This window comes from Barbatula barbatula (assembly GCF_947034865.1).
Source record: "Barbatula barbatula genome assembly, chromosome: 5".
NCBI classification, from domain to species: domain Eukaryota; kingdom Metazoa; phylum Chordata; class Actinopteri; order Cypriniformes; family Nemacheilidae; genus Barbatula; species Barbatula barbatula.
The window spans coordinates 9245008-9271010 of NC_136769.1; the positions used below are offsets into that span (position 1 = coordinate 9245008).

At 39.6% G+C, this 26003-nt stretch overlaps 3 protein-coding genes across 9 annotated transcripts; 1 reads left to right on the forward strand and 2 right to left on the reverse strand.

Annotated features, from left to right (window-relative positions):
* Nucleotides 1–541: 541 nt before the first annotated feature.
* atxn2l (ataxin 2-like) lies at nt 542–8518 on the forward strand. 7 transcript variants are annotated; one of them, XM_079456546.1, is made up of 24 exons: nt 542–829; nt 1080–1174; nt 2134–2173; nt 2318–2374; nt 2524–2595; nt 2952–3126; nt 3211–3332; nt 3445–3536; nt 3614–3820; nt 3919–4259; nt 4345–4431; nt 4633–4761; nt 4845–4913; nt 5003–5058; nt 5134–5477; nt 5568–5637; nt 5723–5872; nt 5961–6021; nt 6106–6266; nt 6404–6533; nt 6652–6761; nt 7442–7624; nt 7744–7936; nt 8052–8518. In XM_079456546.1, the coding sequence occupies exons 1-24, from the start codon at nt 809–811 to the stop codon at nt 8105–8107; spliced, it is 3021 nt and encodes a 1006-aa protein (XP_079312672.1). In that variant the 5' UTR covers nt 542–808; the 3' UTR covers nt 8108–8518. The 7 variants fall into 7 exon arrangements, with proteins under 7 accessions (XP_079312672.1, XP_079312674.1, XP_079312671.1 ...); XM_079456548.1 differs by having other exon boundaries at nt 546–829; nt 7765–7936; XM_079456545.1 differs by having other exon boundaries at nt 641–829; nt 8057–8517.
* Nucleotides 8519–8814: 296 nt separating this feature from the next.
* On the reverse strand, nt 8815–17282 carry lat (linker for activation of T cells). Its single transcript, XM_079455566.1, has 12 exons — nt 16875–17282; nt 14757–14861; nt 14552–14600; nt 14386–14420; nt 14197–14251; nt 14058–14116; nt 13678–13710; nt 13468–13522; nt 13279–13334; nt 12857–13015; nt 9561–9642; nt 8815–9469 (listed from the first exon to the last, which is right to left on the reverse strand). Exons 2-11 carry the CDS (start codon nt 14857–14859, stop codon nt 9566–9568), a joined length of 681 nt encoding a protein of 226 aa, XP_079311692.1. The 5' UTR covers nt 14860–14861; nt 16875–17282; the 3' UTR covers nt 8815–9469; nt 9561–9565.
* An 889-nt stretch (nt 17283–18171) lies between these two features.
* Nucleotides 18172–25697, reverse strand: spns1 (SPNS lysolipid transporter 1, lysophospholipid). The gene is made up of 13 exons (XM_079457139.1): nt 25437–25697; nt 23740–23946; nt 23377–23442; nt 23132–23268; nt 22547–22698; nt 22258–22324; nt 21965–22107; nt 21447–21599; nt 20417–20606; nt 20120–20185; nt 19883–19981; nt 19591–19759; nt 18172–19158 (listed from the first exon to the last, which is right to left on the reverse strand). The coding sequence occupies exons 2-13, from the start codon at nt 23939–23941 to the stop codon at nt 19088–19090; spliced, it is 1515 nt and encodes a 504-aa protein (XP_079313265.1). The 5' UTR covers nt 23942–23946; nt 25437–25697; the 3' UTR covers nt 18172–19087.
* Between the last annotated feature and the right edge of the window lie 306 nt (nt 25698–26003).

The window sequence follows — 26003 nt, forward strand, 5'->3', positions numbered from 1 at the left end:
GATTTTTGGTAATTTGATTAGCTCATTTACAATTTGCTTTCAACAACACCAAAAAACAAAGACTTCCTTTACAAGAACAATATTCTTGGGAAAAGGAAAAAAACATTTAAATGAGACTTTGAAATAATGAAAACGACCATTTAGAGACCAGCAAATCCATAAGGTTTCATGCTCAGTCACGATTTTTGGTCATTTGATTTTCTACTTAACTCTTTGCTTTCAACAAAAAGATAAATAAGACATCCTTTACAAGAACATTATTATTGGGGGGGGGATCAAACATATTAATAAAAGAGACCTTGAAATAATGATAACTAACATTTAGATACCTGCATAAGGTTGTCGCGTAAGGCAGTATGTTAGGCTAATACTTTTTTTTAGAGACATTTGACTTTCTTCAACTACAGCTAATTAAATTCACATAAGGCGCTTCTTTTTCAAAGCATGTGTGAGCGTGTGGCTGTCGACGTGATGTGGAGCTTGTACGCCGTTGCGTCTTCACGTTACGTTTCGTGGCCTGGTCCAATGACAATCGAGGATTGTTGAAAAAACCCACTGCGTTGATCGCTGGCTAATTCGCGAGACGTGGTGCCGGTGTCATATTTAATAGAAAAATAAGGCTTATTTTCCTCTTCATGTTCTATTCGTGAAACAATAACAGACTGGACTGGGCTGTAACAGAAAATAGGATCGAGCGCATTTGAGAACCCGGCGATATAATAAAAATAGGACTGTAGACAGGCTAGTCCAGTTACTAGCTTGTCATAGGCAACAAGGGGAAATTTAGCGGGCAACTCAGCGGCTAGCTATGTCCTTTCGCCGACAGAACGTGAGTACCACTTTTGATTATCGCTAGATATGCTTTTCAATAATGTAAACATTTTAATTGTGTATTTTGGATCATATATTATTTTCAGATCCAAAGTTTGTCACACCCCCTTAAGCTAGCAACTTTCCTACTTAACGTGCTAGTTAGCCGGCTAACCATCGCTGCATGAGAGAGATTCTTTAATATTCCTGGACTTGTGGTTTGGTAAATTGTATAATGTGTATCAACATGTTTTGCTTTGTGACTGCAGCCTGGACCCGGCGGCCGTAAAACATCTAATGGAACATCAGGCTCCATGGCCCCATCAGCTCCGGGGAGTAACTCTAACAGACCCATCCCTGGAAGGTAATGGCACGTCGGGTACTATTCTAAGAAAGTCCGGGGCTTTGGCATGTTAATGTGGGGCCTACCGGTCAAAGTGGGCGTGTTCAGAACGCATACTTCATCGTCCCCTTAACGAAAGCCAATCACATTGAGCCTTGTTAAATTAGCAGTGTCACCGGCCTATCGTTGCAAACCATGTTTGATCGACACGCTTCTGGGCCAAAGATGGAGGAGACTGTCGCAACCATTACACCGCCCCCCAGAAAGAAAACCGTAAACCAATAGAATCTTACTTTTATATACCTGCTATCGCTATGGGCCTATAACTACATTCGGAGGCGGGGCATTGAGAATGCTCAGCAGTGTTTTGTTGTTGTTTTCGGACCCATATGATTCAGGATTGTGTGCTGTGTTTGACTTTCAAATTGAGCCATTTCTGAAAGACGACTTCAAATGAGAGCCGGGATGCATATGACAAAAAAGTACAAACCTCGTATTTTTTCTAAGCGGGGTTTTTCTTGTGTTGGGGGACGTACGTTCTCGCACATTAATGTCAAGCTGTTTGTCTCCGATACGGCATTAGGTTGTAGTGTTAGCCAGCGCCGCTAACCCGCTTTGCGGTCTGACGTAATTAAAACACGCGCTCTGTTGACATTGTTTTCACATTTAGCTTACTTGATGATCTTTTGTTAGATTATGTAATCGGCTTCAGTCCAAATATTGTCATTTTTTTACTGTTGTATGGTTGTCCTTTTGTTACACCAAACGCGTGTTGCAGTTGTTTTCGGAAGATCAGTATTGGCGACACCGGAGCCATTTCCCGGGAGCTGCCTGTTTAGAAAATAAATTTAAGAAACCATATTGGTTTGCAAAAGCTTGACCGTTCGATTTTTTTTGGCTTTGTCGAGATTTTTTATGATTGAAGAAAAGTTTCGAAATGTTTTTATGTTAAACTTAAATAACTGTTGTTGTTTCCTTAGGAACAGAAATTCAGTAAAGACATCTTCATCCTCACCGCCTGTACGTATTTCAATTCTTCGTTCTTATAGACATCTTAAGACTGAACATTATCTGAATAACGCTCATGCAATAATATAGTGAGCTGGAATACTTTCAAAGAGATCGTGTTTTGAGTGTATCTAACAGGACTTTTATTTTGTCTAGGTGTTTGATGGTGTGTACAACAATTCCCGAATGCTGCATTTTCTCACAGCTGTCGTGGTGAGTTTTGGCATGAAGTGAATTGTTCTTTAATTGCAATTGTTAAGTTCTAATTAGTAGCCAGTTTTAAATAAAGAGGAACTGTTGTCTTTTTTTACTAGTAATATCATTTGAGTTTTTACACTGATCACTTACTCATCTACATTCAGGGATCCAGATGTGACGTTATGGTGAAGAATGGTAGTGTGTATGAGGGAATATTCAAGACTTTAAGCTCCCGTGTAAGTTTGTCATTTACACTACATTTACATTTGTACCCAAATCAACCTTCAAATGCAGAACATTTGTCTAAAACGAGAGCCGACATTAACTAACAGTACTGCAATGTCAAGTTTTATGAGTACCATATAGATCATAAACTAGAATAATTGGATGTGCCTTTATAATTATGACTTTATTGTATAGATGTGTTATCTTCCCTAGCGAGGAATAAAATGCCTTATTCTTTGCAGTCCAGATAAACTGCACTTAATTTGATTTCTAAATCTTACACTAAAGATGTAGCATATTTTGGCACCCATAAATCTGTAAAGTTTACCTACGATATAAAATCAATGAAAAATCACTTTGTTTTTAGTGTGAACTGGCAGTGGACGCAGTGCACAAGTTGAAAAATGAGGAGGGGGATGGCGGTGGTGGCGGTATGCCTGCTCACCCCAGGCGAGAAGAGATCACCGATACAATGATCTTTGGCCCGAGTGACCTTATCACTATGACCTGTAGGGATGTGGACCTCAACTACGCTACCAGAGGTTTGTGACTGGAGAGTGGTCAGTCTGCAGTTTGTGTACGTCGTCATAGGTGGTCCATTTTCAATGCTTTGTGTACTTTTTTAGATAATTTTACAGACTCTGCGATCAGCTCAACAAAAATAAACGGCGACCACAGAGAGAAGGTCCTTCAGAGGTGGGATGGAGGTGACAGTAATGGAGAAAACTATGATCTAGAAGCAGACGCGGTAAGTTCTACCCACATGCGTCTTATTATAAAAAAGTATGCAGTCTTTATTACAGTCCTGAAGTTCAGTCACATGTAGCATAACCTATTTCATGTCACTTCTTTTATGTCAGTCTAATGGCTGGGATGCCAGTGAGATGTTTCGCTTTAATGAGGAGACCTATGGGGTGAAGTCCACCTATGATTCCAGTCTCTCCATGTACACGTAAGTTGCTTCTTATGTAGCTATGCATAAGCAGTGCCTACATTTTTCCAAACATAACATGGTGTCTCCTCTCTTAGGGTTCCTCTAGAGCGGGGAAGCTCAGAGGGCTTCAGGCAGCGAGAGGCTCGAGCCGCCCGATTGGCCAACGAGATTGAGTCAAGTTCACAGTATCGCCACCGGGTGTCGTTAGAGAACGATGATGGAAAAACTGAAGAAGACAAATTCAGCGCTGTGGAAAGGGAGAGAGGAAGAGATAGCCCTGGATTCCCCAGTACTGGAAACAGGTTCGACACATGACATGTTGACACTCTTGATCTAATTTCTCTTGAACAGTCACACTTGCATCGGTAGTTTAATAACTATTGGTCTCTGTTTATTCTAGGGAGGGAAAATACATTCCTCTACCCCAGCGGGCACGTGAGAGAGAGATGGGTGGAAGAGGTGAAAGAGGAGGAGCCGTTTCCTCCCTTCCCAATCGAACAAATAGACCTGGGCCTTCAAGCTCTTCCCCCAGGCCCCTGCCATCTGGGAGCAGTCAGCCCATTCATCCCAGTGATAGGAGTAGCCCTCTGTCTGTCAGAGGAGGATACTCTACCAGTAGCTCACCTACACAGCCCCGCCCTAATGAGCCGGGTCACTCTAGCCCTCCCTCTCCCCACACACTCCCACATTCGCTCTCACACCCGCAATCTCTTTCTGATGCTGGCCGGCCTGTCAATGGAGGTAAACTGTTTGTCTATCTTCGTCTATACTTATGTTTCTTGTGCCTGTGTGTGTTACTCATGTATGTTCCATTCGTCTTTTCTAGTGTCATCCAGAATGTCACCCAAGTCTCAAAGGCCTGGACAGAACAACAGAAACCTGCGTAACTCAAACTCCCATTCATCTCCTACAGGTGAAAATACATGCATGCTTGAGTGCATGCACAGAAGATGTATCTTAGGGATCTGGTTAAAAAATGAGCATTTTATAAATTTGGTGCCACAACCTACCGCAGTATTTTAATTCAATGTTGTCAAAATTAAACGAAAATGCTGGTTATTACAGGAGCTTCAATTTTCACAATTAACATGCTTTCCTTTCTCTCTTTCTCCAGTGTCTCGTTCCCCTAAACCAGATGCTCCTTCCCAGGATCCCCCTTCAGCCACTTCCCCCTACCTGGGTACCTCAGCTAGCATGGTGACCCCCAAACCCACTGGCCCCACCCCTCTGTTCCCTGTAGATGGTGAGATATAAACCTAAGTGGTTTCCCGCTGCATGTGATTTGTACATGTGACCAACTATCTTTCTTTTCCTTTGACTTTTTAGTGAATGAAATTCTGTCTAAAGAACGAACGGAGAGTCCAGCTAGTCCCCAGGAAGGAAAACCAAGCAAGGGTAATTCTGACCCGCGTTTTAAAGTGTTTAAACGTCGGCTACTTGCATGCATGTCATGAGACTAATCATTTTTTACTATTTCTATTCAGGCCAGCAGAGAACGCAACACATGGAGGAGCTTCGTAGGTTCGGTAAAGATTTTAGGGTGAGTATGAGGGCATCCTTAGATTCATAGCCTTCTCCTGGTTAGCGTTAAAACTGTGTCTCCATCTGGTTTCAGCTTCCATCTAGCTCCGGCCCCAACAATTCAACCATGTCTGTAGCCTCTGGTCAACAGAACCCCTCCCACAACACGCAAACAGACCCCATCCCACCTACGGAATCAAAAACGGGCCCACCCACAACCCCAGAGCTTACGCCGGAGGAGAGAAGCAGGGAGGCAAATGCAGAGGGAATAACAACCACCACTCCTCCACCAGCCACGGCCATCTCTGCTCAGCCTGGCCCTGCCATGCTAAATTCAACTGCAGACGGGCAATCGGTTGAGACTCTCCAGCCTGCGAGGACCCCAGGTAGTGAGGATGGCAAAACGGAAACACCTGAAAGATCAGAGGGCATGGCTGAGTGAGTACAACATTTGTAGGGATGCGTTTGCTGTATTGGCTTCATGTTATTTGTTTACTCGAATACATTTTATATGGCTTTCCTATTCAGTCAAGTGAAGAAGTCTACATTGAACCCCAATGCCAAAGAGTTCAACCCTACCAAGGCCCCTCTTAGCATGGTGAGAGCACTCATTCACAATGTCTAGCATCTCCTACACAGCTGTTAAAAAGGTATTAACAATCATCCCTGACCCGATCATGCAGGTGAAGCCTTCGGCCACTCCCACTCCACCACGGCCGACCCCGCCTAGCCCCACAGTGGTGCTACAGCCCCCTCCAGGCCAGGGAGCAATCTACAATACGCAATATCTGAGCTATGTCTCGTCCATCCCAATACAGGGTCACTCCGTACAGGTGTTTATCTTACAGTCACCTTTTCTCAGCACACATCAGATGTTTACTTGAGAGAAATACTTTAAATTTTGTTTACTTTTTTGTTTAGCCACCTCAGATGTATCAATATCCCATGGCAGTCAGTCAAGGAAAATACCAAAGAGCTAAAGGTAATGTTTATTTTACACAAGGGACATAATAACCGCTCAAGACTGACATATACACGCTCATTAATTTCTGGCTACCTGTCTCAGGTTCTGTGGTGAACCCTCGTCCAGACCACAGCTCTTCAGCGCCCCCTATGCTCCAGGCTGCAGCATCAGCAGCCGGTCCTCCTCTGGTGGCCTCTCCGTACCCTCCACCTTATGTGCAGTATAACCAGGTCATCCCTACCATGACCCATTACCCTGGACAGGTACATGCATGCACACATTTCGGTTGATCAACTGCTACCGTGTGAAATGTCCAGTACATGTAAGGTGGATGTGCTTTAAAATTTAAATGATCAGCTCCTCCACAACTTTGACATATCCTTTTCTGTCAACTCTCTAGGTGTACTCTATGCTACAGGGTGGACCAAGGATGTTGGGTTCAGGAGGGCATCCGCAGGCGCTGGGGCACCCTGGGCCCCAGTATCCTGGCCAGACTGAAGGACCACCAGGTCCTCAGCAGGGGATGTATGGTGAGTAGAAAGAAACAGACTATGAGGTCATGGAAGGCTTAGAATTAAAGTTGCAGAAGTATTTTTGATGGATTTTGATTCATTGCAATATTTTCAGCCATGCGTTGTACCCTTTTAGCACCACAGTCGTTCTCTCATCACTCTGGTGCCATGCACCACCCTCAGCCCTCCAGCACCCCCACAGGCAGCCAGCCGCCCCCTCAACACCCAGCTCCCAGTCCTGGACAGGTACATTCACTCGTCTGTCATTAAAGATGGGGTAACACACGCAGTTTCTGCCAACCTCATATTAATCTTGAATGCCTATAGACTTTGTATCTTCGAAGAGCATTTAGTTTGATCAAATTTATAAAGGAGAGATACAGCTGTACGATTATTTCTGGAAAAAGAAGAGCTGCTTGAGGCAGGCTGGGGAGGGAAACTACAGCACGAGCACACAATACATCATCGCATTATCCCTTTGTGTTGTTTACATTATGCACGAATGCACCGATTGCCAACGAAACACAGACACCTCTATCCAAATCCAGCATTATATTAACATCCAGAACAAACAAACACTCCACTTGTCACTACTGCAAGAGTAACAAGCTGCAGCAGCAGGCCCACAGCGCAGCCAATCTTGATAAGTGGGTCTTCCTATTCCGTCTCGGTTGGCATGTGGTCGTGCTATTCCAGGAGAATTGCCCAATAAAAAGAATAGGATCCCTGTTTCGTCCAACTCGTTTTTTTAAAAGTTGACCGTGTTAAGCATGAGAAGCCAGCATGTTGGACAGAGTGAAGAAGTCAGAATGCGTGAAATAGCATGTTACCCCATCTTTGGACTTACTAGATGTTCATTAAGTAAGTGTATGAAATGAGTCAAATGAAAAAAGAACCTGTTACTAAAGTGTTGATGCTGTCTATAGTCTGGTCAGTCCGGTCCTCAGCCTCAGTCTCTATACCACTCCGGGCCCCTGTCAGCACAAACACCACCTAACCTACCCCCAGGACACAGCTCCCCACAGGCCTCCTACTCCCTTCAGGGCTACAGCCTGTCTGGACACCAGCCCCTGCCTCATCCTTACACATCCATAGGACAGCTCGCACAGGTAACAGCTATTTCCCGCATGCAAAACAGTAATGTGATTGGTGTTCTTTTTAAGAATTCTGAGATCTCTGTGTTGATATTCAGACAGATAATTACAAATTCACATAATTGTTTCTTCAGTTGACATCAACATTTTCGCAGGCTCATGTCCAAGGGGCTCTCTCGGGTCCTCACCACTCAGGAGGTCACGGCCCACCACCAGTGATGCTGCTTCATGGTCCTCCACCTCAGCAGGGTTCTGGCCCCCAGCATGGACCACATCCACCCCAACAGGGACACCCTCAGTCCTACACCTACATCACATCACCTCAGGGTAAGTTTCTTGCACCAGAGAAGATCTCAGGTGGCAAGTAAACTTGAGGCTTTTCAGACACAAGTAGTATCTGAGATTTGTTTTAATTCGTTTTTGTTTCCTTTTCTCCCACCAGTGCAGGTACAGGCCCACCCTTCACAGCAAATGTCATTCCACCCTTCTGGAAACTGACAGCCTGACCGGAACAGAGCACCACAGTGTGACAAATGAGCGCCCCCACCTGGACACTTGTGTGCGCAACCACACGCTCATCTGTACATACTCTAAACCTGTTCTAAGAATGGAAAGATTTTGTTTTTATCCATACCTCTGGCAAGACTGAATGTGCTCATTTTATTTTTTTCTTTGTGTTCTTTTTAATTTGAGTGGGCGGGGACACATAGTGTTTAAAACAGACCGAGGGATAGTGTGGGGAGAGGGACAGAAACTCAAGTGGAAAGGAGGGACATTTTTATAAAAAGAAATACAGTGACCTCTCCCCTTATCCTCAACCCCATATTAAATAAGTAAATAATAAATGGTTTAAAAAAAGAACAAAAAAAAAAAAGTGTATAAAAATAAATAAATTTTTAAACTCTCCCTACTTGTTTTGTCTTGAATGCGTTGTTTTCGTCACACACTACATACCAAGTTCAGTGCTGACCAGCCTACCCTGAAGATTTTGTTTTTATATACCCTGATACTGCAAATCTTGCATTGAATGTAAATTTATTATTTGAAACATCCCCCAATTCAATACAGGGTTTCATTGATATGTGTTAAGGAATCGTCTGAATTTTATCGATTCCGATTCTTATAGATTCCACGGGTGAAGTAAAACATTTAGATATCAACCTGTATGGTGAGTTAGCCTGCTTATATACAAACACACACATAGCAAACATGATTTTTCTGCTTTATTACAATTTGTATTAACATAGCTTGACTACATCGTGGTTAAACTAATATAATTCAACTAGGGTCAATTTGTGTGTCACGTGCTTTATAACAAGTTAACACTTGCTCATTTTTTTTAAATATGCGCACACGGGTAACGATAAGAGGACCTAACATTTTAGTTTCAAGTATCCGATCCAATTCCTAGCATTCCGATTCTCAATCGATGCTGGTTTTCGATACCCAACCCTAGTGTTAAGCGGTTTATCTACACTATCTACACACATGTTTGACAGCAAGTGAGTTGGTCATGCTTTATTTCCCCCAGACCATAACAAATAGATATTAACATTTTACAAAAGCTGTATATAATACATGGCATACTAAAAAAGTAAATTTTAAGTAGTCATAATGAAAGTAAAAGCCAGGATGCAGTACAATGTAAACAGCAAAAATACTTAAAAGAAAAACTATTAAAAACATTCTCAGGTATCGTCAGCATATCTGTTGTAAGGGCTAAAGAAGTTGTTTTAGAGATCACAATAATTCTGTATCCCCTTCTTGCAATCTAAATTCCAACACAGGGGCATTTGAAAACTCCCCAGGTTCTTCTTGGCTTCTGATGTCCAGTCATCCTCGGGTCAAAAGTACATGGTGCTAACCAAGAAACAATTTAAAGATAAGAAAAACGGTTTAAGGATCAAATGTGTGATATATTCAACGAGCATAAACAGTGAAAGTGATATACCTTGATTATGATGCATGAGGGTCTGTGTTGACATAATCAGAGCTACCCCGGTCATCACTGTTTATGCTGCCATAGGACAGAGCTGTCGTGAAACAGAAAGAAGAGGATCGTTCATTTTACTTGGCCTCAAACATTTAAATAATTATTCGGATCGCCCGACTCCATGTGGCGTTGAAAAACAGAAATACGACACTCGCAAAGACATACGTTGAAAGAATGGAATGCGGAAGTAAGTCGTGTCATGAAGTGATCAATAGTTCCAACACTGCACTGAAGCCCATTCATTTCAATGTCTCCCAAACGCATTTGCTGTACGGTTGTTAATGGAATAATGACATATCTTATATCCATGGATCTTATATTCATATTACTCCGCAGACAAAATGCTATAATATAAACGTTGTCAACGTATATTCAGTGTACACAATGTGCCAATATATTAAGGAAATATAGTTGCTGTTGTATATCCCACTAAAATCCATTTAAATAGGTTAACACGCAGGACCGGTTCCTGCCAGATGCAGAAGGGTGGGCTACAGGGGGCGATTCTTGGTTTTCAATGCTCAGCCTCCAATGAGGATATACATAAATAAATAATACATAGCTACTCTCCTAGCACTAAAATAATTCAGAAAGAATATGCAGATTAAAGACAAGTTATGTAAATGAATATCACATTAATCTATCGATCTGCAACATTTATAATTCAAAGTGACCATAACTGTCATAAATCCACATAATAAATGTCACGATCAACTGCTGAAAGAAATAACTTGATATGATATTGATATGTTTCCCTGCCATTCATTCTGATTAGCACTGCACTTTATATGACTGCAATACAACACTGCACTGCATTATATGACTGCAATATATGACTGCAATACATGCAGGATTTAAATGATTTATGATGTTATAAATATAAAAACAGGCATTTATTATAGAAGACTGCAAGATTAAAACAATTTTTTTTTGTTGATTATCGCCTTTTATGTAGTAATTGTGTGCTTTAGAATTTATTGATGTTTTACGCAATAATTAAGCGGTTATGTAAACGGGACATAAATAGAAGCCTACAAAGAAAGCGGGCTGAGTACACAGCACAATGAACTTTACATCATATCTGCTGTTGTTTATGAGGTCTTTGAGCATGCAGCGAGCCTAAAATAAACTCTTTTGCACAGTGTTACGCTACCACATGCAGTATGATTTGGGGTGTGTGAGATGGAGGGAGACAGATTTAAGTTTTGAAGCGGGGGCTTTGAAAAATGGCAGACTGTCACTAGGTTCAAATAGCTCTGTATGCCACCAGAATAAAATTAAAAGTGCAGACTTTCAGCTTTAATTCAAGGGGTTGAACAAAAATATCAAATAAACATTTTAGGAACTGCAGCCATTTTTATACACAGTCCCCCCCATTTTCAGGGGCTCAAATGTAATTGGACAAATAAATATAATTGTAAATAAAATGTACATTTTCAATATTTTGTTGAGAATCCTTTGCAGGCAATGACTGCCTCAATTCTAGAGCCCATGGACATCACCAAAGACTGGGTTTCCTGCTTTGTGATGCTTTGCCAGGCCTTAACTGCAGCTGTCTTCAATTGTTGTTTGTTTGTGGGTCTTTCTGCCTTTAGTTTTGTCTTTAGCAAGTGAAATGCATGCTCGATCGGGTTGAGATCAGGTGATTGACTCGGCCATTGCAGAATATTCCACTTCTTGTCTTTAAAAAACTCCTGGGTTGCTTTTGCAGTGTGTTTTGGATCATTGTCCATCTGTACCGTGAAGCGCCGTCCAATCAACTTTGCTGCATTCGGCTTAATCTGGGCAGACAGTATATTCCTATACACTTCAGAATCCATCCGGCTGCTTCTGTCACATCATCAATAAACACCAGTGATCCAGTGCCACTGGAAGCCATGCATGCCCATGCCATCACACTGCCTCCATCATGTTTTACACATGAAGTAGTATGCTTTGGATCATGAGCTGTCCATACTTTTTTCTTCCCATCATTTTGGTACAGGTTGATCTTAGTTTCGTCCGTCCAAAGAATGCTTTTCCAGAACTGGTCAGGCTTTTTTATGTGTTTTTTGGCAAAGTCTAATCTGGCCTTTCTATTCTTGATGCGTATTAATGGTTTGCACCTTGTGAACCCTCTGTATTTGCTCTCGTGGAGTCTTCTCTTGATTGTAGACTTTGACAATGACACTCCTACCTCCTGGAGGGTCTCCTTCACTTGGCTGGAAGTTGTGAATGGGTTTTTCTTTACCAAGTAGAGAATCCTGATATCATCAACCACTGTTGTCTTCCGTGGACGTCCAAGCCTTTTTATGTTGCTGAGCTCACCAGTGCATTCTTTTTTTCTCAGAATGTACCAAACAGTTGATTTGGCCACTCCTAATGTTCCGGCTATCTCTCTGATGGATTTGCTTTGTTTTTTAAGCCTAATGATGGCCTGTTTGACCTGCATGTTGAGCTCCTTGGAACGCATGATGAAGGTTCACAGCAATAGATTCAAAATGCAAATACCACACTTAGAATCAACTTCATACCTTTTACCTGCTTAATTGATGAAGAAATAACGAAGGAATGGCCCACAGCTGTGCATAAAACAGCTTTTGATTCAATTACTTTTGGTCCCTTGAAAAAGGGGGGTAGCTACTCTCAATAGCTGTAATTCCTAAACCCTTCTTCCAATTTGGATGTTAATACGCTCAAATTAAACCTGAGAGTGTGCACTTTCAGCCCATATCCATTATATCACTATAGCTTGAATAGGTTTAAAACCTAACAAAAATAAACATTGTGCCTGTGTCCAAATATATATGGACCTAACTGTATATGGCAACCAAAATTTGAAGCACAAAATAAGACTGCAAAAAACGCTGTGATACTAAATTAATCTGATTTTACTGCACAAATAATAAACTTAAAGCAAGCGTGCAGTGTGCCTAAAATTCCTTTGCACAGTATTTTGCTTGCACCTGTAGCATGTAGCATACTTCTCTGTTACAAACTAAAGCCGCTCTGTGAGTGAAGAGTAACGTTGCTTTCAACCAAAAGAAAATACTGCAATTTGGGGTGTCATTTTTTGCCTAGAGCCGGCGCTGTTGACAACACGCATTTGTTTGGAATTATTGAGCGCTGAAAATCAAAGTACCGCAAACTCTGTACTTACTTACGCTGATTTTTTTACTTTTATATATTTTAAAGATGCCTTATTCACAATGAAAACATATACAAACGTAAATATATAATAGCATGTGTGGTGTTTGATTTGATTTCAAGTTTACCGTGGGTTTGGTTTCCGATATTGATGTCCATGTCAACGTCGCCCTCGCCTTTCAGATTTTCATAATCAGGGCAGTCTGAGTCCGAGTCATTGTTCCTGGCATGTGTGTCACATGAAGATTTTGTTGCGTCTTCGTTTTCGACATTAATGTAATTTTCTCCTACAAACATAACATAACGTCATTTTCACATTATTTTAGAAACACGAAAGGTGTTCCAGATCCTTAAAGCTGTGTGAGAGGGGGGGAAAGCCCGCTTTTTTGTGTGAATGTAACCGTTTTATTGTAACAAAAGTAACTTTGGTGTTTTTGGGGAGTTTGTGATTATCATGTATGAAGAGGTATCAGTAGGCTGAGAAAAAATATTAGACACTTAAAATTCTGGTTTATAGTATCATGAAGGCTTTAAATGTTCCCAGTCTGACCTGAGCTATGAGATGATGCTCTGCTGGTTCTGTTCGGGGAATCTGCAATCACAATTCTGAGGAAAAGAGAATAGACTTGTTTAACATGTGTTTTCAGGTGGGTGTCTGTGGTAAATGAGATCAAACACCACCATTGGTTAAATGTTTGTTTTGAGTAACTGATTTTGGATCGGATAGATTTGCTCTTACATGTAATTATTATCTGGCTCATCTGGGGGCTGAGTGTACGGCTCATCTTCACTCTCTAAATCAGAAAAAACTGTTATTACAATTATTATACCACAATGATTTGCCCCACACACATCACTGCACCTGTAAATTACACAATTCAAAAGTATAATCTACATAAAATGTGTCATTTAATTGGTAGTTGGTGATTCACAAAAAATCTCTCCTCACCATGTTGGTTAACGTAACTGGCTTGACTCTCAGCTTTTGAAACAAAAAAGCAGATTTAGAACAGAATGATTTTATCTTAAATCATGTACATTTACATTAATATTCTGTGATCATAAATATTAATGTACATAATGTGATTTTTTTGTCTTAAAGTTAAAGGGATAGTTGAAAACCTGTCATAATTTACACCCTCAGGTTGTTTCAAACCTGTATAAATGTATTTGTTCCAATCAAAACAGAGAAAGATATTTGGAAGAATGTTTTCAGTTTTCAGAACAAAGTAATTTATACAGGTTTGATGGTACATGAGCGCGAGTAACAGAGTAGTGACAGAATATTCATTTTTGGATTAACTATCCCTTTAAATTTGTGAAACTCACTCTCGGAGGGGGGACATGAGGGGACCTTCACTGCTGTCATTGATGGAGAACTGAGAGAACTGAGGGAAAGTGATTATTAACATAAAACATAAATCAAGTCTGTATATCTGTGTATGTTTGAGAAGAGATCAGAACTCACTTGGGTAGTTGGTAAGGTACGGTGGAGATTCTGTGATGGTCTGGATGGGGTGCATCTGATGGGAGAGAAATTTTGTAACCTTACTGGATTCAAGTAGCTATAAATACATTTAGCCGAACATAAACCAGACATTGCAAGTTGGAATAATGTTTTTCACTGTGTTTTAAAAGAGATGAAAAGTCTTTTTACATGTAGACTGGGGATGCCGAACCACAAAACCTGCACTGTACAACGAGAGAGAGAGAGAGAGAGAGAGAGAGAGAGAGACAACATTACACTGGAATGTTTAAGTCCTTTTATATAGTCTAGTTGGCTCTTTGATTGGAAATTAAAATGTACGAATATTTTTGCTTACGTTGGGTTGTATTCTGGGCTGGAGTCACTGGTCCTTTGATGGATGGATACTGTAGAAAATTAAAATTATTCCAGTCATGCTACACATGCAAAGCATTGGGATTATCAATCTCTTTTGAGAAGAGTGTGAGTTTTTTATGTGAATTGGAAATAAACCTTCTAATTTATTTTGAGACAAAAAACTGGTTTCTGACACTTTGTCTTACTTGGTTGTTTGTTCCGCCAGCAGTCGATGCAAAGACTTGAAACAAAGATGACCGACAGGAGGACAGCCACGCCAACCACAGACAACAGTGCAATGGGGTCCATAACTGAAGAAAGCAAGAACATCCCATTAATAGATGTATTAGGCTAGACATTTTGAAGCAGGAAACTGAAAAATGACATTAGTATATGAAAAATCAGATGATGTTCAGTGTCGGTTTAATTATACATTTGACAAATTATTTTATAAAAAATGTGCAAATGAAACATGTATAGATGTATGAGATGGTTAGCTGAGGCCGCTGGTCTTCGGTGCCTCATAACTTTTATAAACCTTCTTTTGGAGCTTTATAAAATCATCGACAGTAAAGCAAAACTAAACCACTCTCTGCTATAATCGGTGGTATTTTTCCCGACAATATTGTCTCACGGAACTCATAGGCCAACTGACTTTATTGATGAAAATGTATTATCTAAAATCTTTTTCAGGTGATAATACCTTAACATCTTGTTAGCCTAATCCCTACATGTATTATTTTTATTATGTTATACCTTGTGGTGTACTTGGGTGTCTTTTTGGAAACACTGACACTTCACTGTGAACTTCATCCTCGACCTTTTGGTGATTTTTGTGATAATACACACACGTATCTTCGGGTCTCCGATCTTTTGAATTCTCCGAGCCATTGCACTTCTTAGATGAAGTGTTATTTTCTCTTCTTCTTATTTACCAGATTATCAATTTGTTAGATTTCACTTAGCATCATCCACTTTGCAAGTTTTTGTACATATCTTGTGTGCATGTGTGTGCGTGTGTGAACGTCTGTGGTTGCATTTACTGCCAGGAAACGGATTTCCTGTATTTTGCAGTTAGATGAGAAAGACGACATATTACGCGAGGCTTGGGCCTCCCTTATTCCCCTGTCAAGTTCTAGTGCTTGCAAGCGTGTATGCATAGCGATTGGTGGTTCTACCAACAATTCTTTCAATTGCTCTAAAGGAGTCTTAATTACAATGAAAGTAGTCTTGAGCACCCCAAGCTGTCCATAATGACAAACAATTTAAAATGTCAAATCATGAGCTCATCACAGACAATTGTAGTGATTATCCTATCAAAACATTACTTCACTATATAACATTTGAAATGTTTTACATATGAAGAGTTCAGATGCCAAACCCTCTAAAAGCTAATTCCATCAAAAAGGAGATTCAATGTTGAATGAATGTATACGTTACTCAAATAATTTTCCTTTAAAACCTGCTAAATTCAACGTTCTGCCTGAGCTGAAATATCTGTAGTATTGCTGAATGGAAATGTAAGAGCCTGATGAAATTTCTCATTAAACGAAAATTCATCGGATGTATTTAGAGGGTTGTTAAATCACACTATATTTGGCTATAGGTTGCTTCAGTGAGAATAGTCGGTGGGGGAGTTAATGACAGGAATGATGTAAGTGGTCTGTAATTGCCTTGGCATGATAAAGTGTTATGAGGTGTCATTTGTGGTGTGACATTGCAAGACATTTTGACCCTGTGATTTCAAACTATTGTCATGATATTAGCAAGTGTAACTGTAACAGTCAATTCAGCAAGTCCGGGACAGAAAATAAAATGTCTACATAAACATGTATTCATTTATTTTGTGCTAGGTGCAATGTATTTCTACTTTTCACAATATGAAATCAGATTATTAAAGAATACTGAATCAAAATTTGTTACACAAGATGTTTAAAAAGATAAGAAATCTAGCAACAAACCAAGATTTTAAAACTAAATTGAAATATGATGTTTGTACTGATTATGGCATTATCATTTATTTTTAAGGCAATATTACAAATGTTAAAAACTGTTGCATGTTTTACCAGATTTGGATTGATATGTCACTAATACTAAGATTGCTAACGCAGAAAAAAGCAAAGTATGGACAGAAAGGTTACGACTTGCTACATTGTCTGCTAATAGTTTAGAAGGACAGAATATGCATCCAAAAGGTTTGTCTATGGCTACGAATAACCTTTTTAAGAGTGCATATGCATCATATCGTAAAAAACTCTACTTACAACATATCCCACTGATTTACTTTTAGAAATCACACCAAATAGATTAAAAGTTTTGCTTACCCTATAAGTAGCAGCAGACAAGTCAGTCAATACACCACACGTTTCTGCTCAGCAGAAATCTAGAATTATAGTGGTGACCAGTTCACACATATGCTGCAGACTGTAAACTCACACCTAACTCACAGCTCACACTGAAGGTGCCATCGTATTTTTTAATTCCGACACCTACACAGCTTGGCCCTTCTTGCTTCTTGAGTCCTGTCCACCCTCCTCACTGGTCCCTGGCCCAAATTTCAGCAATGCCAATATTCAGCTTTCTAATATGTTCATATCTGCTTAAGTTATCTAAACCTTAAGTTTCACTGTTTTGTGTAAGCCGTTAAGATGTGTCCTCATCTACAGGGCCCTTGCCGCAAAGAGCTCTACTTTTGGGTTTCTCCTATTGCTGCACTTGCTATCTCTCCTCTCATAGGCTGACTGAAAGCGCCGATCCGTCACCTGCATCTTTTTTTCTCATTTTTGGCTCTCTTAGTGGCTGCTCTGCCGTTACTTCACCACCCTCTTTGTCTACCTTTCATATGCTTTCTTTATTTTCTGTCACCTTGCATATTTGTTTTCATTTGATTTGTCATCTAAAGGCAACAACACAGAAATGTCACTAAAAGAAACATTGACCTACGTTAGGCAGAGAATGTTAAAACAAGCACTTTTATGGTGAATAGATGTTGTGTTAAACAATAAACATTTTTTAAAGAGCCATAATTTATTCATGTTTCTCAACCAAATTTAAATTAATAACTTTTTACTAATATATTACTTTTTACTATAAAATAAACTTTTATATTAAACTCAAAAAATTGCTTTTAAATTGCCTTAACTTTGAGCTACATGATGTGAGACAAGTGAGTCATAATTTCTCAAACTTGCCACCCACTCTCTTGGCATTTTGTGGTGTTTTTGTTGCCTACACAAACAAGCACAAATTACAGGAACGATACAGGTACAAGTATATTCTCACACGAGCGAAACAAAATCCAACCAATGTTCCACCGGACAAAGAACGATCGAAGCATATGATTCAATCACAAGACATTTTCTCAGCACATTTACCAAACAACTTTTGCATCTCTATATCCCACCTACAAACAGGAAAACCACAGCAACTGAAAACCTTCTGATCTTCATTTGTGCCAGTGCAGAAAGAGAGAGAGAGAGAGAGAGAGACAGAGAGAGAGAACGAAAACAGGCCAGAGTGAGAAGATAAAGTAAAAGACTTGATATTATTAGGATGAGCCCTATGAGACTAGGGAAAAAAGAACCAAAGGATAAGAAAGAACAAAATGACAAAATACACAAAGGAGATCAAAATTGTCATTTAATATAAAAAAGTTAAAAAATAAGATTAGCTAGCAACCTCTTGTGAATTAGCCCAATGTATTTCAATTGGGAAATAAAGCTAACAAAGAAAAAACAGGAATGCACAAGAGCCTGCCCTGTCCTAAAATTTTAGAGACAGTTAAAAGAGCACATTCTTAAGACATGCCAGGCCATTTCAACAAACATGTAATGTAACAATATTAATAAAATAATAAAACAAGAATAATTCCTGTATTTAAATCACGTATTGACAGCATTAGTGTTTGTTTTTTGTTTCCTGTCTTAATCACCATAAAAAGCTAAAATGTTGCATGAACGGACATAATAAAAACAAGGGCAAATCAAAGACAGGCCTCAGTGTGAAGCTCAATTCTGATTCTGCTTGTTTTGAGTCAGTCTGGTGGCTAAAATGCTATATTATTTTGACAGTGCTTTGGTTTTCAGTTTATATCACTTGTTATGAGGACTGATCTGTGTCAATGACCTCTGACCCCACAGACAGCAATCTGAAAACTCCATTCAGACCCGGTCTACAATTCACATGGTTTGAAATCTAAAACACGACTGCATCTCAATTAAAGGTAAAACTAAATATAACCATTTTCAATGTTACCAACATAGGTTCCCCATGTGCCGTTCAACTTCCAATGAGCGAAGAGCAAAACTTTGAGGAAAGACAATCATACATTTTTGTCACTTCAAATGTTTCCAAATCAATGGTTTGATGTCAAGGATATAAACAAAAAACAGAGCATAATAAATTACTATAAAATTCCCCTATTGTGGGGATTGTCCAATCAGTGATTATTTGTCTGACACTGCTGCAGGATTGGCTGGGGATGGACCAATCGCAGTGCTGGTCCCCGTCTTACGAACCATTCCAATTCCAAGTCTTCTCAAATTAATACGCTTGACACTGTGACTTTAGTGGACCTGCCTCTCTTTGGAACAACAATTGGTGCATCATCTGAAAAAATGAGAGAACACACATCAGTATAATAGACTTCCATGTCAACGTGGCCCTACATGACAAAATCAGAACATGAACAGACGATTATTAACACTTTTCCTTAAATTCTTCAGAGTGTGGGGATTTGTTTATTTTCAATTTGCTGGTTTGGGCCAAGATAAAAATTTGACATATAAGGACAGAATTTGGACAAAAATATTTGACATCCCTCAAAAAATACAGAATAGATATCAATTGACATTAAACCAACTTTTTTTGCGAGAGAAAGATTATGAATGTAGAATTAAATACATTCCTTCTACTCTTTCAACCGAAATACATTGACATAATAGATAACCAGACTTCCCAGAAATCATAGCCTGTGTAGAGGGGTCATCAATAATTTACCAAAGCTCTAATCTTAGAGCAAACTGTTATGTCATAACTTACCAGAGGGCACATAACTCTCAGCCAGGTGTCTGTCCTTTTCGATAAAGAGGGCAGTAGCCAGAAAGAAAGCTCCGCCCCCCACTGCCACAAAGGAGCACAACAGGAGTGACATCTGAAGAGAACGGAAATCCCACATGTACGAGTTTGACGTCTTCATAGAGTCTGACACCTATGAAAGAATCAGGGTCAACATGTTAATCTTGTTGTCTTGATGAATAACCTCTTTAAAACTTCTATGTGTGTGTGTGAGAGAGAGAGAGTGTGTGAGAAAGTGTGAGAGAGAGAGACGTACCACTCCTATGAGGTAAGGGCTGACAGCATCCCCAAGCAGGTGTGAGAGGACGATCTGAAATGCCTCTGCCGTGGAGCGCCGTGTGGGGATCACTACATACTGAAAATAGTGGGAAACAAAGATAATGTGACATACTCAGACAATGACTGTGCCATGTGTTTTGCTGTTATTAAAAAAAACATGTGGTCTGTATGGTCTATGTTTCTATATAACAGTTAAATGGAAAAGGAAACCCACCAACAGAATGTCTGCAACTATGGCCCAGTTCATAGACAAGAACGTCTCGCCCAGGAAAATAAAAACCTGATGAGAAAAAAAACACGCACATGCATGCATTTAGTCATCATCGGTGTACCAAACCACTCAGTCAGCATAAAAACTGCCCTACATCCAACCAATGGAATAAAACTGCGGTGTCAGTAAAAACTGCAAACATTTCGGGGAAAAATACCTAGTTAAGACTAACTTAGATAAGATAAATGAGGATGACTAGATAGGTCACATGCACAGATTTGGATAAAGAATAGGACTTACATATGTGGCAACTGTACTAGCCTGAGCAAACATCACAGACAGATAAAGAAAAGGAGCGGCGAGGAGGAGTCCTGCCGCGCAGACCAGTGGATCAGCGCGTGGTGTTTTTATCCTGAGTTTCTTGCTGGCCTGCACACCACTAACCACACCCAGGATACCAGACACGACTGTGACGCCTCCAAATATCAGGCTACAGGAGAGTATAGGAACATTATTACTGTGTTATATGTAAACTGTATGATAAATTGATCAAAATAGAGCGAGAAAAGTCTTTAAAGGTCCAGTTTATGAAATTTAGTGGTCTCTATTGGTGAGGTTGTGAATTGCAACCAACGACTCATTTCACGACATAGGTAATTTATTAAAACATGCACACAAATATTGCATCCAGTATGCCTTTTCATTATATTTAATTAAAAGGGATATTCTCTTTTTAAATGTATTTTATATTCCTTAATGCGTTACATAATATATATTTTTAGGCTTTTTTCCTTTTTGTTAATTAGAGGACAGTAAAGAGAGACATGAAGTGATTGGGAGGAGAGAGTTTGAGAAGGATTGGAAAAGGGCAAAGTTGTGCCATATGTTATCGCATCTTCTATTGAAAACCGACTGCCTGTGGCTGTGGATTGCCAAATATAATGTTGTAAATAACATTAAGTTTCTTGAACAGACCAATCAAATCGCTTTATAAGACGTCAATCTTTATGTGCTGTGGGAATTGCTTTCGTATTGAATGTAGCTGCGTTTTCGACTTTCAAAGATGTGGCGTCTCAGGACGTGTATTTCTTAAAGCACACCATTCCTAAAGCCTCTCCACTTATTTGAAATGTTAAGGTGGGCCAGGTCAAGATGATTGGCGGGTCGCATTTGTCCGCCAGTTGACTATCCCTGATGCAAGGTCTTTATACACCTCTGAACACATAGTTATGCATATTATATAGCCTTTCTCTCAATAGATACTCCAAAAAATGATTCATTGGACCTTTAAAGAGCGAGTTTGTGTCTGTTTGTGAGTTGGGAGGACTACCTGTCAGAGTTGTCACAGGGGACCTTCAAACATGGCTGTTTCTCTCCAGTGAAGACACCCGCTCTGAATAAAAATGCAGGGGCCCACAGGGCTAAAGATCCTGTAACAAAGGCCACAGCTGTGAAGCCAAATGTGGACAGAAGAAAACTTGAGCTAAAAAACAGAGAGAGAGAGAGAGAGAGAGAGAGAGAGAGAGAGAGAGGGATATTTAAGAAGAGAAAGGAATGAAGTAACATTCAGCCAATGCAACTAATCACAAGATAAACTGCTCTGCTCAGTGATCTTACATATGTGAATCCCCAGAATTAATTAAATCTCCCTGAAATCGGTTTAAAATATCTGACTTCACAGTAGCCATGGCAGTAGTCAACTACACAATGACTAAATAACTGCTGGGAAAAAAGACCTTGGTCCAACAACAATATCAGATATAAAAAACTTCCCTGCTTAAAACTGAAGGCAAAGAGCGTGACTTATAAGTGATGCTTCAAAGGCAACGTGAGCTCTTGATGACTCACTTCTTGCAGAGTGCTTTCATGTCTGCAAGCCAGCTCGTTCTGTGCAGCATGTGCTCTGGATGAGCTTCGATCGCCCCACGCTTTGGTTCCTTAACCACAAACATCAACAGGATCACTGCCAACAGCCCCAGACCAGGGGTCACCTAAAAAAAAGAGGAACAAAAATCAAAAGACAGAGAACAGTTATCAGATTTTATCAGATTCAGTTGTCAGAACTAAAAAAGCATTACAGACACATGTGTGACGTATGATATATAAATGAATCGGTGAGAGATCCGGTGCTTTAGACATACCCGAAGAGCCCAGTGCCAGTCTTTTGCCACAGACACCACCTTTGAGCCCACTATGTAACCCATACCACTGAAGGAAGAAAGCAGTAGATGTAAATGAGAAAACTAGGGCAATAAAGATCAATCCAATCACGTTCATTACAGAGTAACCGAGTTTTAACAATGATGTATACACCTTTCAACACAGACCAACATACAATGAGCTAGGCAATGACATGCCATAGTGTGACGTCTCATTAAATCTTTTATGAAAATCATTGAGAAAAGATGTTTTGTTTGTTTGGAGTCCCACCTGCCCACAGGAATGGCGAAGTAAAAGATTGACAGCATGTTGGTCCTCTTCTCCTTGACGAATAGATCAGCGATGATGGTGGGAGCGATTGTGGAATAACTGGCCTCCCCGACACCCACCAGGCCCCGAGTCAACAACAAGGCCCAGAAATACTGAAAAACAAGATTATCTTATTATTCCAAATCACACTTTAAATCATTAAAACACATATTCAATAGAGGATTCATGTGCTAGAAACTACTATAAAGATGTGTCAAAAAATATTGAAGTCAACTGGTGTTTGAATAAAAAGTTTAATTGTTTTTGAGTAAATATAATAAGCATTTGCCATAAAGGGATACTTCACTCAAAAATGAAAATTCTGTCATCATTTACTCACCTTTAAGTTGTTCCAAATCTGTATAAATGTCTTAGTTCTGATGAATTCCTACTATGGTAATTTAAGGGGGGCAAAATCTGTCTGTTTGTAAGGATTCTTCCAAATATCTTTCTCTGTCTTCATCAGAACATCAAAATTTATACAGATGAGTAAATGGTGAAATTTTTGGGTGAAGTATCCCTTTAAGGGGTTAGTGCAGGACTTACATCTTTGCTGACGTAGGAGCTGGCCAGTGTCACTACAGACCAGAAGAAAATACCGACACACATGATCACCTTCCTGTTATACCTGTCGCCAAGGTAACCGAACAGAGGAGCTAGGAACATGTAACTACAGATGAAAACTGAGCAGGAAGAAAGAGTCAGGGGAAACATGATAAAAGAAAAACGTAAATTAAAACAATATATTTTCATAACAAGTATGAATCCCACACATAGGCAAGAATCCTCACCTGTCTGAAGCAGCCCTGATTTTCCATCACTAATGCTGAAGTAATGCTCAATATCTGTAAGTACACCTGTTACAGAAGATATCACAACTATATTATTCTTTTCTACGATTCATGTCATTATGCTGTACATTCACTGCAGAAAAACAACAACAGTTTAGAAACAGTTATACTCAGAACTCAAGCACTCAAAAAATTCGAATTTATTCAATGTTGTATAAAAGCAGTACATTAAAACATTTTAACAGAATTACAGGTATGCGTTTTTGTTTTATGCTTTTTTTTGACACGTCAGTGATGTTCGGTTCAGTATCACTGTCAAACACTTTGAACGGAGCGTCTATAAACATAGATGGCACTGGTTACCTGCTACAGTGAATCTGTCCATATAGTTCAGCAGGTTGACAAAACAGAGTACACCCACAGTCAGTTTAGCTCTCCTATCTGACACTCCACTAGCAGACTCCTCATCCTCCGGAGGAGATAGCACCGCCCCATTATTTGTAGGTCCCTCCTCCTCATTATCATCAGAGAAGAAGGGCGTGGTGTCCGCAGATTCATCGGCCATCACAGCTGCAGTAGGAGGAAGACGAAGAGGAAAAATAAAGCAAAGTACAAATCCTTTAAACAACAAAAGCAAAAAGTTTTGGAATTAAGATGGATATGAAGAGTTTGGTTCCAAAATGAGTCAACTCCATTTACATTTCTTTTCAAAAATAATGTTATTTATTATGTTATCGTGTTTTTATTGTGTCAGTAAGCTGTATTTTTTTAGTTATTATGGCTCAAATCAAAACAAACCAACTGTCGTTTGATTGATTGTAATTGGAACGCACAAACAAAAACATAATTTTTTAACAATTTTAGTTACCTCACTTTGAAACCAAACTCTTCATATATAAAAATACAAATTATCGATCAAAATAATGTTGGATCGGCCTGTCATAATCATACACCCCTCCCAGAGGCAAAAAAAGTACTGTGTGACACTATTCACTTAATACAAACTATTGACTACATTTATGATCAAACATAAGGATGCAACTTCTTTGTAAGACGATCTACTTACAGGCACGTTTTGTTCTAGTGCACTAACCTACAGCTGACTCCTTTGGGATAGAATGCTTTAAGTGCGCTCGTAATCTAATCCAATTCATCAGGAGTGCTTTTAACGTGCAAAATGCAGACACACAAAGAGGGAAGTAGGCACAGGCACCGAGCATGTGATGTAAGTGATTCTATCCACAATGTCATGTGAATACAGTGACTGGGGAAAGGCTCAGAGAAATTATGTTGTTTATAAAAAGTTGTGCCTGTGTTATTATTAAAACACTTGAAAATCTGAGCATATATTTAGGTGTGTTCCCATCAACCAAAGAATGGAAATTCTCTAAACGTATGTTGAAAAAATAATCTTTATCCACTTTGCGCAATCTGTTTTTTATGTATGGCTGTAATACACTACAAGACTTTTAAAATCTGAACAGATCATCCAGTTGCAGACTTTTTGAAAGTTTCAGATAGAAACACACTAAAAATCTGCAGACTGTCACAGACTTTCTGCAACAAATCCAGACTGAAAATCTGGGCAAAATCTGAGCAAAAGACTTGTAGTGTATTTTAGCCTTTAGATAAGAGTGTCAGCTGAATCCAACTAAAGCCAACCTATTCTGCTGACTGATCACTGATCGTCTGATGACTGCTGTTGACCAATACTTAGTCTATAGAGACATGAAACTATGTTGGGCAATATGCCATTGACACTGCTTCAAGTAAACAAAAAATACAAAGTTCGTTTTCTAATGCGTCCTCTCAAGCTGTTCAAAATTAGATCCACGCAGTGACATTTGTTTAAAACACGCACAGTTTTTCCACAACACTAAGAAAAGTATAACATCATATAAACAAGAAATCCAAGGAACAACATGACAGGTCATTTACAAATGCAAAGCCCATAAGACGTTAACAAAGCAATATGATCTGTCGCCATGTGAAATGCGTTGTTTTGTAACTTAAGCATATAGTTTGTGCATAAGTGCGTAAACATCTTTGTTGTTGTTTACCTGGAAAATGCAAAGCGGAGTCAGACGCGTCCTCGAAGTTGTTCCCCGGGACGCTGTTTGGATCCCTCTTAATTGTCGAGACGTTTCAGGCTGTTGTAGTTACCTTACCTCCTGTGTGGACATCTTCGAATTTCAGTGAAGGGCGAACTGTGCAGCGAAATGACTTAGTTTTGTTGCCGATTCTACGAGCTCAGCACGACGCCATATTGGTATGACGCAGTACTTCCGCTACCCAGGCACGTGATACCCACGCAGGTCAACACATTACCCTGCGTGGTTGTCAAAATATTGTACAAGTACGATCATTGAAATCTATAATAAAGTAAAAAAGAAATAGATTATAATGAAGAAAAACATTTAATACATAACCAAAAATGATTTCTAAATTTGTGACTAGGACAATGGTCTAAATATGGATGATCTACAACTAATTTGGTCTTTCAACTTTAACAAACACCGACACAATATTCTAACAAAACCAGCAGTAAATCTAAACCTTTAGTTGTCTTTTTGTATTCGACTGATGAATCAGTGGTGCTTTATCAGCATGACCTATTTGTAATGCAG